The sequence below is a fragment of the Oncorhynchus clarkii genome, chromosome 2, assembly GCF_045791955.1.
Source record: "Oncorhynchus clarkii lewisi isolate Uvic-CL-2024 chromosome 2, UVic_Ocla_1.0, whole genome shotgun sequence".
In the NCBI taxonomy this organism is placed as follows: Eukaryota; Metazoa; Chordata; class Actinopteri; order Salmoniformes; family Salmonidae; genus Oncorhynchus; species Oncorhynchus clarkii.
The window spans coordinates 67,454,770-67,471,201 of record NC_092148.1 but is presented as its reverse complement, the minus strand read 5'-3'; the positions used below and the strand labels follow the sequence as shown (position 1 = coordinate 67,471,201).

The 16,432-nt window shown below is 44.8% G+C and overlaps 1 protein-coding gene across 1 annotated transcript in view; it reads left to right on the top strand.

The window, feature by feature from the left end:
- The first annotated feature begins 471 nt into the window (after positions 1-471).
- The window catches only part of LOC139382192 (metabotropic glutamate receptor 3-like), a 32,301-nt gene continuing 16,340 nt past the window's right edge, over positions 472-16,432 (top strand). Inside the window, exons 1-4 of the mRNA XM_071126065.1 lie at positions 472-792; positions 1,369-1,512; positions 4,799-5,068; positions 6,130-6,754. Of these exons, the coding sequence (XP_070982166.1) occupies positions 472-792; positions 1,369-1,512; positions 4,799-5,068; positions 6,130-6,754 (1,360 nt within the window). The remainder of the gene's footprint in view (positions 793-1,368; positions 1,513-4,798; positions 5,069-6,129; positions 6,755-16,432) is intronic.

Below are 16,432 nucleotides of genomic sequence, written 5' to 3'. Positions count from 1 at the left end.
TTACTGTCAGCTCTTGTTAACAATACCCCAAAACTCTCCCAAAACTCTCACATCTTTGAGACCAGCAGAAAACATTGAGTTTGTCACCTGTACTGTAGATACATTGGGCTTCTTTAGTTGTTTAGCCTGATCTCTTGCTATTCTGTCACCCCCCCCCCTCTCTTCTCTCCTTTAGAAGGTCTGATGTCCAGACTCTGTGCTCTTCCATGTATGGTCCAGTGGAACTCTACTTGACCATTAGATGGACTACAAACAGTTCCAGCAGTTACTGCGACCGCACCTCAAAACTCCCTTACCTTGACCCTTGACCCCTTAGCTTTAAACCCTCACCCCTGACCCATACTCTTAGCCTCTAGCCCCTCACTCCTCCTAATCCTTAACCTTACTCCCCCTCTCCCCTCCCTCCCTCCCTCCCTTCCTTCCTCTCATCTCTTGTCCTCTCCTGACCTTTCCTCTCCTCCCCTCTCCACCATGTTATCCCGTATCACCACAGTCCTCTTAGCTGTTTTGTGTCGATGTGTGCTGGTGTCTCTCGGGGTGGACCCCCCTCACCCCCGTCGCGAGATCCGGATCGAGGGTGACCTGGTTCTGGGGGGGCTGTTCCCAGTCCATGAGAAGGGGGGAGGGATAGAGGAGTGTGGGAGGGTGAACGAGGACAGGGGGATCCAGAGGTTGGAGGCCATGCTGTTTGCTATAGACAGGATCAACTCTGATCCTACTCTACTGCCTGGAGTCAGTCTGGGAGTTCACATACTGGACACCTGTTCTAGAGATACATACGCACTGGAACAGGTTGGTGAGCACTCACACACATACGCACCCACACACATACGCACCCACACACATACACACCCACACACACACACAACCACACACAACCACACGCAACCACACACATACACACCCACACACATACGCACAAACAACCACACACACTTTTTATTGCTTCCTGCTTTTTCTATCTGAGCATAATGAGCTTGACCTTGACATCACAAAAGTAAAACCTTTTCTTTCAAAATATTTGAAAATATTATATTTACATTTTCAGTAAGTTTTTATTGAGTGTATGTACATGGGTGTGTGTGTGTGTGTGTGTGTGCATGGACTTGTTTAACTATACTTGTTGTGGCCAGAAGTACCCACAAAAATAGTAAACAAACACAAATTTGACCAACTGGGGACATTTTGTTAGTCCCCACAAGGTCAAATGGTATTTCTAGGGGGTTTTAGAGTTGAGGTTAGAATTAGTGTTAGTGTTAGAATTAGGTTTAGGGTTAGGTTAGGGAAAATAGGATTTTGAATGGGACTGAATTGTTTCCCCACAAGGTTAGTTATACAAGACTGGGTGTGTGTGTGTGTACTCCCCAGGCGCTGGAGTTTGTACGTGCGTCTCTGACCAAGGTGGACGATACAGAGTTTATCTGTCCTGATGGATCCTACGCGCTACAGGACGACAGTCCCCTGGCAATCGCTGGAGTTATAGGAGGATCCTATAGCAGCGTGTCTATACAGGTAACACACCAACAAGATCTCATAGTTTGACACGTTTTGACTTCAGTATTCAACGTTTGATCATGGGGTTAATTTTAGGCATTCATTCCGAAGTTAAGGTAAAGGTTAAGGTTTGGAATAGTGTTAAAACAGAAACAATTGGACGGCTAAGTTTAGGCTTTAATTCTGAATAGTTAAGGTAAGGGTTCATGTTTGGGATAGGGAATTGTTGTAGTACTCATCGTTGCCCCTAGTGGCGGATTTTGAAGGCATCACCCGACATCCTGGACAATCGTTGCATATCACCTTGGATCTCGAGTGACCTGGCTGAACAAATCAAATCAAATTGTATTTGTCACATGCACCGAATACAACAGGTGTAGGTAGACCTTACAGTGAAATGCTTACTTACAAGCACTTAACCAACAATGCATTTTTAAGAAAATACCTGAAAAAAGTAAGAGATATTACAGTAACAAATAATTAAAGAACAGCTTTAAAAGAACAGACACAAGTACCACACATGCACGCACACACACACACACACACACACACACACACACACACACACACACACACACACACACACACACACACACACACACACACACACACACACACACACACACACACACACACACACACACACACACACACACACACACACACAAACAAATCCATTCACACACATCCAGCTATATGGTATTGTGACAGAGTAAGGTGATTTGCATAGTTCAGCATAAATCCTCCTCTTCTTCTCCTCTGCACAGCAAAATCAATGGTGTACATTTAACTCTTAAAAATTGAACTATGTTGCAGACTTTCAACTCTTAAAGTGTTAAACTTGATTGTGGTGTTTGCATGGCTCTATTGTAGAGTAATACGCACCACCTACATAGCAAAAAATAACACTGGATTTATAGTAAACTGGTCCCACTTTGCTTAGTGCTGACACTGTTACATTTTCTTAATGTAAGTAAATAACATCTGTAAGTCATTGTTGGGTGTTGTTTTAACACTGTATGGTGTAAACCCTAATTAGCATATTCCCCACTGTGTCTCTCTTTTTGAGTGAGTTGTAGAGTTACCACCCATGACAGTATATGTTAGTGACAGAGACATGGTTATTGAATTTTTTCATTTTAAAGGCCTGTGGCTTTCACCAAGTGAGTACCTGGGTGAACGCTATCGTAAAAACTAAACTTTTATACAAATATCGTATTATAAGGCCTTACTTTGATGGTTTAGTTTTAGCCTAACACAGTGGTGTTAAGAAACTCCTGGTTTACAGGTCACAGCAGGCCTGTAAATCACATTATACTGCCTTGCAAAGTAAAGTGTAACTCCTAATGGAATCCAGACAGAGTTAGAATAACCAACAGTTGCCATTTTTATTAACCCACAACCTCCATTCAGAGTGACTATCAGGGTTAAATAAGAATGTATGAAGACTAGCTAAACCATTTAAACTGGAATAACCATTTCAGTAATGGGTGCAGTAAAAATAACTAACTTGATTGGATTAGTTTTGAAAACTGTATGTTCTTTATCTTTGTGTAACATACGATTAATCACTCAATCAATGTGCATGCAAAAACACAGATATTCAAAACAATCCTATACAAATACACCTGCAATAGAGCATGCTAGGAAATATGATAATGATTAGCGAGGTTTTGATGGGACCGTTTGACTCTCCAAAGTGTAAAACAATAACTCTGGTTATTAAAACCAACACTGGGGATTGTTTTACACCACTGAGTGTTAATTTCAACACTGGCCAATTTGCTGTGTGTGACTGTACAAAGTATCCTCTTCTTTCCTTTCCTCTCCTCTCCTCCCTTCCTCTCCTCCATTAGACCCAAATCCCTAATCTCTCAATTTATCTCTCCCTCCAACTCTCCCTCTGTTTTTCCTCAATCTCTCTTTTGTCTTGCTCTCTCTCCTACCCCATCTCTTCCTCCCCATCTCACTCTTTGTATTAAAGGCCCAGTGCAGTCTAAAAAATGATTTCCTATGTTTTATATACATTTCCACAATGATGTTGGAATAATACTGAGAAATTGTGAGAATTATGATAATACCCTTTTAGTAAGGGCTGTTTGAAAAGACTGCCTGAAATTTCAGCCTGTTTTGGTGGGATGGAGTTTTGGCCTGCCTGGTAACATCAATAAGAAAGACAGCTCCAAACCTCTAGTTTGAAAACAGATAGTTTTCAGTTTTTCCCTCCCCACTCAGACCATTCCCAGACAGTCGCTTGCTAAGATGATACATTTTAATTGAAAACAATCACAGGAAAGTACTTAATTGTTACCCAGAAATGATTTGATATTTAGATAAAAATGTCTGCATTGGGCCACTGGGGAGAGCCCAGTGTATTCTGACCTCAGCCCACTCTCCTCCTCTCTCATTGTTATCCATCCATCGTTTTTTTTTTCATCACACACAATTAGTCCTTGTTTTCTCTGGGCTGACAGTTATTGTTGTTGTTAGGCCTCAGAGCAGTCTGTGTGTGTGTGTGTGTGTGTGTGTGTGTGTGTGTGTGTGTGTGTGTGTGTGTGTGTGTGTGTGTGTGTGTGTGTGTGTGTGTGTGTGTGTGTGTGCGTGCGTGCGTGCGTGCGTGCGTGCGTGCGTGCGTGTGAGAGAGAGTGTGTTTTCCTATACAACCATAGAGGTAAACACTGACGCCTAGCAGCCATTTGTGAAGTAACAACATCTGACCCACGTAACATGCTGTCGCTACACACGCTCTCAGTCCACACACCTGCACACATTACTGGAATGTATTTCCCATGTTTACATCATAGTATCATAATAATATTATTAGATAGAGAAACACGTCAGTATATCCATCTGTACAGTGCGTGTGTTTGTGCATGTGGCTGTGTGTGCGTGCAAGTGTGTTTTAATCTCCTGGATTATTAATCTAATGAGGTGCTGACATGTTTTCAAAACTTCACAGAGTTGTGCTGTGAATTAAATGAAATATAGACGAGCCACAGAACCATGCCCTAACTGGATTAAACATGAGCTAAACCAACACAGCTGTACTGTGTGTGTGTGCGTGTGTGCGTGCGTGCGTGCGTGTGTGTGTGCGTGTGCGTGCGTGTGTGTGTGCGTATGTGTAAAATCAGGAGAACGTGACCATAAGGAAGGGAATATATATATGGACCCCAGCCCTGATGTCCAACACTAATGGATGCATTTGCTCTTTATTGACTGTGTGTGTGTGTTTATGCAAGTGTGTGTGTGCATCATCATATGTGTGTGTGTCTGTTTCTCACATCTTTCTGCCTCTCTCTCCCAGGTGGCCAACCTACTGCGCCTCTTCCAGATCCCTCAGATCAGCTATGCCTCCACCAGTGCCAAGCTCAGTGACAAGACGCGCTATGACTACTTTGCCCGCACGGTGCCCCCTGACTTCTACCAGGCCAAAGCCATGGCAGAGATCCTGCGGCTGTTCAACTGGACCTACGTGTCCACGGTGGCATCAGAGGGAGACTACGGAGAGACGGGCATAGAGGCTTTCGAACAGGAAGCACGTATGAGGAACATCTGCATCGCTACCTCTGAGAAGGTAGGAAGAAATAGGAGTTTAGATAGGGTTGTCTGGAGATGATATACTGTAGGTAGATTGACAGTGAAGGAGATAGGATTGTCACGAGATTATATATGTAGATTGACAGTGAAGGAGATAGGGTTGTCAGGAGATTATATAGGTTGATTGACAGTGAAGGAGATAGGGTTGTCAGGAGATTATATAGGTAGATTGACAGTGAAGGAGATAGGGTTGTCAGTGGATTACATAGGTAGATTGACAGTGAAGGAGATAGGGTTGTCAGGATATTATATGGGTAGATTAACAGTGAAGGAGATAGGGTTGTCAGTGGATTACATAGGTAGATTGACAGTGAAGGAGATACGGTTGTCAGGGGATTACATAGGTAGATTGACAGTGAAGGAGATAGGGTTGTCAGGAGATTATATAGGTAGATCGACAGTGAAGGAGATAGGGTTGTCAGGGGATTACATAGGTAGATTGACAGTGAAGGAGATAGGAGTAGACCTAGGTTAGAATATAGAAGAACAGGCAGGTAGATTGACAGTGAAGGAGATACGGTTGTCAGGGGATTACATAGGTAGATTGACAGTGAAGGAGATAGGGTTGTCAGGGGATTACATAGGTAGATTGACAGTGAAGGAGATAGGGTTGTCAGGAGATTATATAGGTAGATTGACAGTGAAGGAGATAGGGTTGTCAGGGGATTACATAGGTAGATTGACAGTGAAGGAGATAGGGTTGTCAGGGGATTACATAGGTAGATTGACAGTGAAGGAGATAGGGTCGTCAGGGGATTATATAGGTTGTTTGACAGTGAAGGAGATAGGGTTGTCAGGAGATTATATAGGTCGATTGACAGTGAAGGAGATAGGAGTAGACCTAGGTTAGAATATAGAAGAACAGGCATGGAGAACATGAGGGGTTGGTCAGACAGAAACAACAAGATTTGGGTTTAGGGTTAACCCTACAGCGTGATACTATTTATTTTAGCCTGCTATTCTATGTAGTAGACCTCTTCCTAAATTGTGTTTACTCCCTCTGGTTCCAGTTTAAATAACACATTACCTCCTGTCCAGGTGGGGCGCTCTAACGCTAAGAAGTCATATGAGGCAGTGATCAGGCAACTCCTCCAGAAGCCCAATGCCCGCGTGGCAGTTCTCTTCCTGAGGAGTGATGACGCTCGAGAACTCCTCTCTGCCGCCGCACGACTCAACACCACCTTCATCTGGGTGGCCAGTGATGGCTGGGGGGCACAGGAAAGCATTGTCAAGGGCAACGAGGCCACGGCCGACGGGGCCATTACCCTGGAACTGGCGGCCAATCCCGTGCCGGCTTTCAACCGCTACTTCCTGTCTCTGGATCCAATCAACAACCGCCGCAACCCCTGGTACCGGGAATTCTGGGAGCAGAAGTTCCAGTGCTCACTTGGCGGAGGAGGAGGTGGGGTAGGAGGAGTAGGGTCAGGGGGGATGGTGTCTCTCTCCCTCCCTCCCTGTGAGAAGGGTGTGTCGGTGGATAATAGTAACTTTGAGCCGGAGTCCAAGATCATGTTTGTGGTGAATGCGGTATACGCCATGGCCCACGCCCTCCATAAGATGCAGAGAACATTGTGTTCCAACACCACCAAGCTCTGTGACAGCATGAAGGCTCTGGATGGACGCAAGCTCTACAGAGACTACCTCCTCAACATCAGCTTCACAGGTCAGTACTGCCTGAAACTACCTAATGATCATCAGCTTCACAGTTCAGTACTGAAACTACCTAATGATAATCAGCATCACAGGTCAGTACTGTCTGAAACGACCTAATGATTATCATCTTCACAGGTCAGTACTGTCTGAAACTACCTAATGATCAACAGCTTCACAGGTCAGTACTGTCTGAAACTACCTAATGATCATCAGCTTCACAGGTCTGTACTGTCTGAAACTACCTAATGATCATCAGCTTCACAGGTCAGTACTGAAACTACCTAATGATCATCAGCTTCACAGTTCAGTACTGAAACTACCTAATGATCATCAGCTTCACAGGTCAGTACTGAAACTACCTAATGATCATCAGCTTCACAGGTCAGTACTGTCTAAAACTACCTAATGATCATCAGCTTCACAGGTCTGTACTGTCTGAAACTACCTAATGATCATCAGCTTCACAGGTCAGTACTGAAACTACCTAATGATCATCAGCTTCACAGTTCAGTACTGAAACTACCTAATGATCATCAGCTTCACAGGTCAGTACTGAAACTACCTAATGATCATCAGCTTCACAGTTCAGTACTGAAACTACCTAATGATCATCAGCTTCACAGGTCAGTACTGAAACTACCTAATGATCATCAGCTTCACAGGTCAGTACTGTCTAAAACTACCTAATGATCATCAGCTTCACAGGTCTGAAACTACCTACTGATCCTCAGGTTCACTGGTCAGTACTGCCTGAAACTACATACTGATCCTCAGGTTCACTGGTCAGTACTGCCTGAAACTACATACTGATCCTCAGGTTCACTGGTCAGTACTGCCTGAAACTACATGCTGATCCTCAGGTTCACAGGTCAGTACAAACTACATACTGATACTCAGGTTCATAGGTCAGTACTGCCTGAAACTACATACTGAACCTCAGCTTCACTGGTCAGTACTGTGTGAAACTACATACTGATCCTCAGCGTCACTGGTCAGTACTGAAACTACCTACTGATCCTCAGCTTCACTGGTCAGTACTGCCTGAAACTACATACTGATCCTCAGCTTCACTGGTCAGTACTGAAACTACCTACTGATCCTCAGCTTCACTGGTCAGTACTGAAACTACCTCCTCAACATCAGCTTCACAGGTCAGTACTGTAGACTATCTACTGATTATCAGCTTCCCAGGTCAATAATGTAGACCTGGGAGAATGGGAGGAGAGGGGTGGAGTGAGAGAGGGAGGGAGTTAAAAAGAGAGAGGTAAAGAGGAATTCTCAACATGATGGGTATTTTTGAGGGGAGGGAGAGATGAAAGGGGAAGAAAGACAGTACAACAGAGAGAGAGAGGGGAGAAGGATGCAAGCATAGCAACATGAAACGTGTAAGAACAATTCACCTTAATTTACATGTACGGTCATGCTTGCTAGTTACCATTGCCATTTATTAGCTGTATGTAATTGATATGACAGCACAGAGCAGGTGAGACGAATCACAGCTCAAGTTAATCCAACCCCATATTCTATCATATCTACTAGTGACTCACCATTTTATAATAGAGACTCCTATGGAAGTAATAATGAATTGTGTGTGTGTGTGTGTGTGTGTGTGTGTGTGTGTGTGTGTGTGTGTGTGTGTGTGTGTGTGTGTGTGTGTGCGTGCGTGCGTGCGTGTGTGTGCGCGTGTGTGCGCGTGCGTGTGTGTGTGTGATAATAGTATTCTATAGCAGGAGAGTGTCACTTAAGACTGGAGAGAAGAAAGAGGGGAAAATAGGATTGGGTTGAGTGGCAGGTGGGGCACAAAGACAGAGGAATAAATACACTGCGGTAGGAAAGAAAGACAGACAGGTGCTTATTCCAATGCTAACCATGACCAATAGGGGACATCAAAACACATCAACAAACAGCTCTGCCACTACAGCTTTAGAAAGACCTGGAGACAGAGTCAGAGACAGAGCAAAGTGGGAGGTTTGGGCATATGGTGACTGATAGGCAGACTGAAGTGGGGAGAGGTGGAGAGAAAATAGAGAAAGATAGCAGTAGTGAGAGGGAGTGAGGTGGAGAGAGAGGGATAGAGCGAGGGATGGAGGCAGAGAGGTAGAGATGAGTTGCTGGTGGCATGGGACAGTATGAATCAGCAGAAGAGGATTCTCTTTGAAATTCAACATCATCATTTCTCAAGCTGCAAATCTAAGGGCTCAGATCATGACTGTCAGAGGGAGAGAGGGTGAGAAGGGGAGATAGAGGGTGAGAAGGAGAGATAGGGGAGAGAGGGTGAGAAGGGGAGATAGAGGGTGAGAAGGGGAGATAGAGGAGAGAGGGTGAGAAGGAGAGATAGGGGAGAGAGGGTGAGAAGGGGAGATAGAGGAGAGAGGGTGAGAAGGAGAGATAGGGGAGATAGGGGAGAGAAGGAGAGAGAGGGGAGGAGAGAGGGAGAGAAGGAGAGATAGGGGAGAGAGGGTGAAAAGGAGAGAGGGGAGAGAGGGTGAGAAGGAGAGATAGGGGAGAGAAGGTGAGAAGGAGAGAGGGTGAGAAGGAGAGATAGGGGAGAGAGGGAGAGAGGGTGAGAAGGAGAGATATGGGAGATGAGGGAGAGAGGGTGAGAAGGAGAGATAGAGGAGAGAGGGTGAGAAGGAGAGAGAGGGGAGATGAGGGAGAGAGGGTGAGAAGGAGAGATATAGGAGAGAGGGTGAGAAGGAGAGAGGGTGAGAAGGAGAGATATGGGAGATGAGGGAGAGAGGGTGAGAAGGAGAGATAGAGGAGAGAGGGTGAGAAGGAGAGAGAGGGGAGATGAGGGAGAGAGGGTGAAAAGGAGAGATAGAGGAGAGAGGGTGAGAAGGAGAGAGAGGGGAGAGGCAGAGAGGCAGCCACAGCCTCCAGTGAGCAGGAGAGGAGTGGAGGTGGGAAAGATAAGTCTGAAAGTTAGGGAGGGCTGGAGAGAAAGTGAGAGCGATGGGGGGAGTCTATCTGATCTGCTAACATCCCTGAAGTTGATCAACCCTCTCCTCCCTTCCCTCTCTCTCCCTACCTCCTTTTATTTTGGTTACCATGGCTAGGGGAAGAGATCTCTTTAACTTTGAAAGAGGGGTCTCAACGGGTTTAACGGGTGTGTGTGTTTGTTTGTGTGTGTGTGTCTCAGTCACCAGATCTCAACTCAATTTAGATTCTAGAGGGGTGCCCAAGATAGTGTTTTCTACCACCATCAACAAAACACCAAATGATGGAGTTTCTCATGGAAGAAGGGTGTCATCATCCTTCCAGACACTTGTAGAATCTATGCCCAGGCGCATTGAAGCTGTTCTGGCGGTTCGTGGTGGCCCACGAGTCGCCAGACAATTTAAGTTGGTGTTTCCTTTATGTTGGCAGTTACCTGTATATTACAGTTCAGAATAGATAGACATGTGGTACACTGGTGATGATCAAGGTGAGGAGGATGAGGCTAAAACAGAGCCCTCTCTGTAGCTATGCTGTTGCTATGGTAATGAAGCTGACACTATGGCCAATTGTCGAAGTAATCCTGTAGATGTGAGCTTCTCTCAATGCCAACTGCTGAACACACACACGCATGCACGGATGCACACACACACACACATATATACACTCACTTATACACACTCAGACATTTGCACAAAATGACAGCTTGAGATGTTTGTTTTTTGCTGCCATGAAATCGCAGACACCCCCAACCCACACACTTTTCTAAGCCATCATTCAACTCCCACCTACCGTCCCCCATCTGAGGCAAACAGATCAGTCAACACACACGCACACACAATAACACACGAACACACACACACACACACAGGCAACCTCCTGTTCAAATAGTTGTCATAGATGTGTGATATTCCCTCTCCTCTGCTCTTTTATGGGTGCATGTGCGTGTGTGTGTGTGTGTGTGTGTGTTAGCAGAGCGAGGAGAGGTGTTGTGCCTTCAGGGCACTATTGAGCTGAGAGCTTACTGTAACAGTTACATGCCAGAGAACAACCTTCACTCTCTCTCTCTCTCTCTCTCTCTCTCTCTCTCTCTCTCATTCTATTTCTCCCTCTCTTTCTCCTGCTCTCTCTCTCCCCCTCCCATCTCCCTTCACATTTGATAACAGTGCTTCCCACTCATAAACACTTCACAAGCTTCTTCCCTGCCTGTTCTTTTTTCTTTCCTTCCTTCTAGCCCTCGTTTCCCTTCCTTTAGCTCATCCTCTTCTCTCACACCTTTCTTTCTCTGCTATTCCTTTTCTGCTGTCTCTTCTTTCATCTTGTCAGTCCCCGTCTGTCTCCTCTCTTATCTTGTCTATCCCTCCTTTTCTTTCTCCACCACTGCCTCTCTTCTTTTCTCTATCACCTCTCCTCTCCCCTGCTATTCCTTCTTTTGTCTCCTCTATCACTCCTCTCTTATCTCCTTTCCTGTCCTATTATGGTGCCTCTTTCCTTTCTTCTCTCTCTTCTATCTCTTCTTCTCTGTCTGCTGTCCACTCTGAATCTCTATCCCAGGAGAGAAAGACCACAGAGAGAACAGATATAGCCCATAGTGCTGGTGTGTGTGTGTGTGTGTGTGTGTGTGTGTGTGTGTGTGTGTGTGTGTGTGTGTGTGTGTGTGTGTGTGTGTGTGTGTGTGTGTTTGTGTGTGTGTGTTGTTTCTGACATGAATGTTCCTTCTCCCGACACACGCTCATTCTCCCTGGGACACAGATGTATTAGGTCATCATCATCACCCCAAACACTCCTGATTGGACTGAACACACATCACACACTCACTGTGCCTAATGCAAATTACATACACCACTTTACATTGCAGCCCTAAAGATTCTAGTGAGGGTGGAAGAGAAAGATGATGAAAAAGATTAACAGAAATAGAGAGCATGAGGGGAAAGGAGGGAGAGAGAACCTATGGGATCTCCAAATCACCCATCTACAGCAAGGACAGTAGAGAGGAGAGGAGTATTTTCTGTGAAGATTATCTGAGCATATGTTGCAGAAAACTGTGTTATCCTGTCTAAATGTTACCTGCCCCATAGTGTGTTGACATCAGCTAATCAACAGCCAGTCAAGTGGACTGTCTCTCTCTCGTTCTCTCTCACCCACTCACCCTCATTCTCTCATGCCACAGTATCAGATTATGTATTCCCTCTCTTCCCCCTTCATTGGATTAAAGGGAATTGTCTTTCCCCCTCCCTGTAATACCCACAAACCCCTGCGGCCAGCACGTTAGCCAGATATGGCAGAGAGCGTAATTCATTTCTGAACCTCTGAATGAAAACTCCTTTTCCCCTTACTTTTAATTAATCTAGAATAATAAAGACTCTCCCAACTACGTCACGTTATGCATGTTTTTTTTAAACTATTATAAACATTTTGCTCTCAGAATTAAATCTATCTCCTCTCTTTCTCTCTGACTCTTTCCTCAGTTTTTCTCTAGTCTCAGTCGCTGTAGTGTAGCTCCAGCTGTTTGTGTTAGAGAAATCCTGCTGCATAAGTCTCTGGAGAGAGAGAGAACGCGAGAGAGCATTGTTGTAGCAGTAAACAGTAGACGGATGGTGTGAACAGACTTGCTCTGTAAATGAAAGCGGTGCAGTGCTTTACTGTCTAACGTAAAGCTGCAGACTTTGCAGACTTCAGCCTCTTTCCAACATCAGTGTGGACTAGGACAGTGGTTATTCCACTAGAGCGCTCAACACACAGCAGATACTGCTGGGGAGACCTGAGGAGATTTGTGCCAGCTTTAAAACGTGACCTGGAGTATCCCAGAGCTCCTAACCTGCTAGAACAAGCTGAGGGGAGAGATGTGTCTTCACTCTGGGCTAAAGATGTTCTCTAGACTGATAGGGTCAGATACTGTGTCACATAGAACATAATATAGGAAATTGCGGGACGCACAGTCTACGGGATTGTTAGGAGAGAGAGAGAGAGAGAGAGAGAGAGAGAGAGAGAGAGTGTGTGTGTGTGTGTGTGTGTGTGTGCGCTCCCATGAGGTCAAATGCTATTTCTAGGGGGTTTAGGGTTAAGAATTAGTGTTAGGGTTAGAATTAAGTTAAGGGTTAGTGTTAGGAGCTAGGTTCAGTTTTAGGTTTAGGGTTAGGGTTAGGTTAGGGTTAGGTTAAGGGTAAGAGTACGGGTTAGGGTTAGATTAGGGTTAGGGGTTAGGGAGAATAAGATTTTGAATGGGACTGAGTTGTGTGTCACCACAAGGTTAGCTGTACAAGACTGTGTGTGTGTGCATGGGCGTGTGCTTGTGTGTATTCAGCAGTTGGCATTGAGAGAAGCTCACATCTATGTGAGTGTGAGTGAACAGTGGACAGTGAAACCTGAATGAACTAGATCACACAGCCATAGAAACGAAGGCCTGTACTGGTGGGGGATGGGGATTTGATAGCATTTTTTTTTCAACCTGCTCTCACAGTCTCACATCGGAATTAGACGTTCCTCCATGATTCTTAAATGTCACATTTTGAAATTGTTCCAAATGTAACATTTCAAAGTGTTTAAAGTTAAGGTTAGTCATTAACTATGAATCTTTAAGGTTAGGGTTAAGTTTAGGCATTAACTCAATTCTTAAGGCTAGGCATTAACTCTAAATGGTTAAGGTAGGGGTTAAGGTTTGGGAAAGGCTTAAAACAAAAATATCTAGGCCGTCATTGTAAATAAGAATGTGTTCTTAACTGATTTGCCTAGTTAAATAAAGGTTATATATAATAATAATAACAATTTAAAAAATACACTGCTCAAAAAAATAAAGGGAACACTTAAACAACACAATGTAACTCCAAGTCAATCACACTTCTGTGAAATCAAACTGTCCACTTAGGAAGCAACACTGATTGACAATAAATTTCACATGCTGTTGTGCAAATGGAATAGACAACAGGTGGAAATTATAGGCAATTAGCAAGATACCCCCAATAAAGGAGTGGTTCTGCAGGTGGTGGTGACCACAGACCACTTCTCAGTTCCTATGCTTCCTGGCTCATGTTTTGGTCACTTTTGAATGCTGGCGGTGCTTTCACTCTAGTGGTAGTATGAGACGGAGTCTACAACCCACACAAGTGGCTCAGGTAGTGCAGCTCATCCAGGATGGGACATCAATGCGAGCTGTGGCAAGAAGGTTTGCTGTGTCTGTCAGCGTAGTGTCCAGAGCATGGAGGCGCTACCAGGAGACAGGCCAGTACATCAGGAGACGTGCAGGAGGCCGTAGGAGGGCAACAACCCAGCAGCAGGACCGCTACCTCCGCCTTTGTGCAAGGAGGAGCAGGAGGAGCACTGCCAGAGCCCTGCAAAATGACCTCCAGCAGGCCACAAATGTGCATGTGTCTGCTCAAACGGTCAGAAACAGACTCCATGAGGGTGGTATGAGGGCCCGACATCCACAGGTGGGGGTTGTGCTTACAGCCCAACACCGTGCAGGACGTTTGGCATTTGCCAGAGAACACCAAGATTGGCAAGTTCGCCACTGGCGCCATGTGCTATTCACAGATGAAAGCAGGTTCACACTGAGCACATGTGACAGACGTGACAGTCTAGAGATGCCGTGGAGTACGTTCTGCTGCCTGCAACATCCTCCAGCATGACCGGTTTGGCGGTGGGTCAGTCATGGTGTGGGGTGGCATTTTTTGGCGAGCACCTCCATGTGCTCGCCAGAGGTAGCCTGACTGCCATTAGGTACCGAGATGAGATCCACAGACCCCTTGTGACACCATAAGCTGGTGCGGTTGGCCCTGGGTTCCTCTTAATGCAAGCCAATGTGGCTGGAGTGTGTCAGCAGTTCCTGCAAGAGGAAGGCATTGATGCTATGAACTGGCCTGCCCGTTCCCCAGACCTGAATCCAATTGAGCACATCTGGGACATCATGTCTCGCTCCATCCACCAACGCCACGTTGCACCACAGACTGTCCAGGAGTTGGCGGATGCTTTAGTCCAGGTCTGGGAGGAGATCCCTCAGGAGACCATCCGCCACCTCATCAGAGCATGCCCAGGCGTTGTAGGGAGGTCATACAGGCACGTGGAGGCCACACACACTACTGAGCCTCATTTTGACTTGTTTTAAGTACATTACATTGGATCAGCCTGTAGTGTGGTTTTCCACTTTAATTTTGAGTGTGACTCCAAATCCAGACCTCCATGGGTTGATAAATTTGATTTCCATTGATGTTTTTTGTGTGATTTTGTTATCAGCACATTCAACTATGTAAAGAAAAAAGTATTTAATAAGAATATTTCATTCATTCAGATCTAGGATGTGTTATTTTAGTGGTCCCTTTATTTTTTTGAGCAGTGTACATAATTACAATACAATACTGTAAAATACAATACATGATTACAATAAAGGTGGAAGATGTATGATTGCAATCCCCGTGAACGTACCACCCTCCTTCAGGTCATGGATGAGGCATAAAAGGATTTCAGTCCAGATCTATGTTAGGCTTGGATTTTCCATGCCAAAAGGTTTTTCCCAGGTGTATGAACAATGAGAATGTTTACTGTGATTTTGATGAGAATCTATGGCCAAATGCTCAAACAGGATTGATGCAAACTAGGGCCTGCAAAACATTGTTTCTTTCATTTATTTCATTTGATGACATTGTGAAAGATGTCTTCAATTGATCAACCCTTTCATCACCGATTGGATAAAAATGATGGAAATCTGATGTTCAGTCAATGTTAATGGATAGTGTAAGTGAATTGCCTCATGTGAAAGCAGTGTACTGTGTGGTAATTTACTGTATCATACTACATTCAAAGGCCATTTGAAATGTGTGTTTATATATACAGTGGGGAGAACAAGTATTTGATACACTGCCGGTTTTTCAGGTTTTCCTACTTACAAAGCATGTCGAGGTCTGTAATTTTTATCGTAGGTAGACTTCAACTGTGAGAGACGGAATCTAAAACAAAAATCCAGAAAATCACATTGTATGATTTATAAGTAGTTAATTTGCATTTTATTGCATGACATAAGTATTTGATACATCAGAAAAGCAGAACTTAATATTTGGTACAGAAAACTTTGTTTGCAATTACAGAGATCATACGTTTCCTGTAGTTCTTGACCAGGTTTGCACACACTGACCAATCTAAAACAAAAATCCAGAAAATCACATTGTATGATTTATAAGTAAATCATTTGCATTTTATTGCATGACATAAGTATTTGATACATCAGAAAAGCAGAACTTAATATTTGGTACATAAACCTTTGTTTGCAATTACAGAGATCATACGTTTCCTGTAGTTCTTGACCAGGTTTGCACACACTGAAGCAGGGATTTTGGCCCACTTCTCCATACAGACCTTCTCCAAATCCTTCAGGTTTTGGGGCTGTCGCTGGGCAATACGGACTTTCAGCTCCCTCCAAAGATTTTCTATTGGGTTCAGGTCTTGAGACTGGCTAGGCCACTCCAGGACCTTGAGATGCTTCTTACGGAGCCACTCCTTAGTTGCCCTGGCTGTGTGTTTCGGGTCGTTGTCATGCTGGAAGACCCAGCCACCACCCATCTTCAATGATCTTACTGAGGGAAGGAGGTTGTTGGCCAAGATCTCACGATACATGGCCCCATCCATCCTCCCCTTAATACGGTGCAGTCATCCTGTCCCCTTTGCAGAAAATCAGCCCCAATGAATGATGTTTCCAACTCCATGCTTCACGGTTGGGATGGTGTTCTTTGGGTTGTATTCATCCTTCTTCTTCCTCCAAACACGG